Here is a 1,121-nt window from a genome sequence, read left to right on the forward strand (position 1 = left end):
AGAAGTTTCTTAAATATATTTTTGGAATATTAAAATTGTGATTAAGCATTTTAGAAATATTAAAAATATATATAACATTTTATTAAAAAATATTTTTAAAGAAAAAGACTTCAAGAAGGAGAACACGGCCCTATAATTCCTCCCCACCCCCTCTCCGAGATTCGCCACTCGAAAGATAGAAGGGAGGGAGACTATTTTGAAAGAAATTGTATTCAGAAATAGAAAATATGTGAGAAACAATTACCCACTTTTTTATATAAAAATTATGCGTTCCGCGGATTTCTTCCATGTCCAGATCCATTCTTGGAATGCCAACGTTTCGTGAACTTTGCAGTTCACTTCATCAGGATGAGAAGTAACCTGATACAATATCAGGTTGCTCCTTGCAATGCTGGCATTCCAAGAATGGACACGGAAGAAACCCGCGAAATGCATAATCTTTATATAAAAAGGATCCGTGGAAGTCTCAAGAATATTACCCATTTTTTTAATTTAAAAAAAAGTTTCAAATTTTTTATTGAGCTTCGATTTAGCACGCGCGCGCGCGCGGGTGTGTGTGTGTGTGTGTGTGTGTAAAGACAAATATACAATATGATGTTGCAGTGTTCTCGTTGTTCACGTTGGTGAAATTTGATAACGATATTTGCGACGGATTGAATGGGGACAATGGCACATGCATTGCAGCAGCGGAATGCGGACAGCGTGGAGGTATCTTCAGCGGCGTTTGCGCAAATGGTTATGGAATCTGTTGTATAAGTAAACGAACATCAAATCAATTGAACATTTAGACGTTTTAAAGAAATTTCTTAATCTACATTTTTATTTCATTTTCTAATAGTTACAGTATCTTGCGACGAGATGACTGCCGATAACAATACGCACTTTGTCAATCCAAATTATCCGTCTATCTTCGATGGAATGGAATCATGTCAAGTGACGATAGTAAAATCAGATCCAGATGTATGCCAATATCGGTATATATACACAGACATATATTATTAAGAATATTTAAAACATTAATGATAATTGTTAATAAATTTAAAAAGTTTATGTAGTACGTTTAAGAAATATAATATTATTTATGTTATAATTATAATTACATTGTATATATATCTATGTAT

At 33.3% G+C, this 1,121-nt stretch overlaps 1 protein-coding gene across 1 annotated transcript in view; it reads left to right on the forward strand.

Moving 5' to 3' along the window:
* The first annotated feature begins 348 nt into the window (after window positions 1-348).
* Window positions 349-1,121, forward strand: part of LOC108693507 — a 35,600-nt gene continuing 34,827 nt past the window's right edge. The window contains exons 1-3 of the mRNA XM_018202486.1: window positions 349-355; window positions 604-756; window positions 839-974. Coding sequence (XP_018057975.1) covers window positions 349-355; window positions 604-756; window positions 839-974 — 296 coding nt within the window. The remainder of the gene's footprint in view (window positions 356-603; window positions 757-838; window positions 975-1,121) is intronic.

The sequence above is a fragment of the Atta colombica genome, unplaced genomic scaffold (genome assembly GCF_001594045.1).
Source record: "Atta colombica isolate Treedump-2 unplaced genomic scaffold, Acol1.0 scaffold90, whole genome shotgun sequence".
Lineage (NCBI taxonomy): Eukaryota > Metazoa > Arthropoda > Insecta > Hymenoptera > Formicidae > Atta > Atta colombica.